At 56.3% G+C, this 332-nt stretch overlaps 1 protein-coding gene across 1 annotated transcript in view; it reads right to left on the bottom strand.

Annotated features, from left to right (window-relative positions):
• Positions 1–152, bottom strand: part of TADA1 (transcriptional adaptor 1) — a gene marked incomplete at its 5' end in the record, with an annotated part of 13,288 nt that extends 13,136 nt beyond the window's left edge. Inside the window, one exon of the mRNA XM_010020535.1 lies at positions 61–152. Within this exon, the coding sequence (XP_010018837.1) occupies positions 61–152 (92 nt within the window). The remainder of the gene's footprint in view (positions 1–60) is intronic.
• Between the last annotated feature and the right edge of the window lie 180 nt (positions 153–332).

Below are 332 nucleotides of genomic sequence, written 5' to 3' on the forward strand. Positions count from 1 at the left end.
CCCAAGCCTGGCAAACCAGCATAAGAGCCACAGGAACATAAACACGAGACAGCTTTTTACCATTGTCTTGCGTGAGAAGCCTGCGTGCTTCTAGGTCAAACTCCTCCTTACTGATCTTCTGCTTGAACCACAGCTTCAAGTTGGCCCAGTACCTAGGGGATATCGGGGAAGGTACAGACACCAAACAAAGAGCGTTGTTCCTAAACGCCCTGCCTCCCCCACCAGCATAGAGGGGTCCGGAACCCAGGCCAGCGCTGAGGCTTCCGCACAGATACGGTACAAACGCGCACCCAGGCCCCACTGCGGCTCAACCTCACACTGCAGCCCCCTCC

This window comes from Nestor notabilis, unplaced genomic scaffold (genome assembly GCF_000696875.1).
Source record: "Nestor notabilis isolate BGI_N333 unplaced genomic scaffold, ASM69687v1 scaffold18030, whole genome shotgun sequence".
NCBI lineage: Eukaryota > Metazoa > Chordata > Aves > Psittaciformes > Psittacidae > Nestor > Nestor notabilis.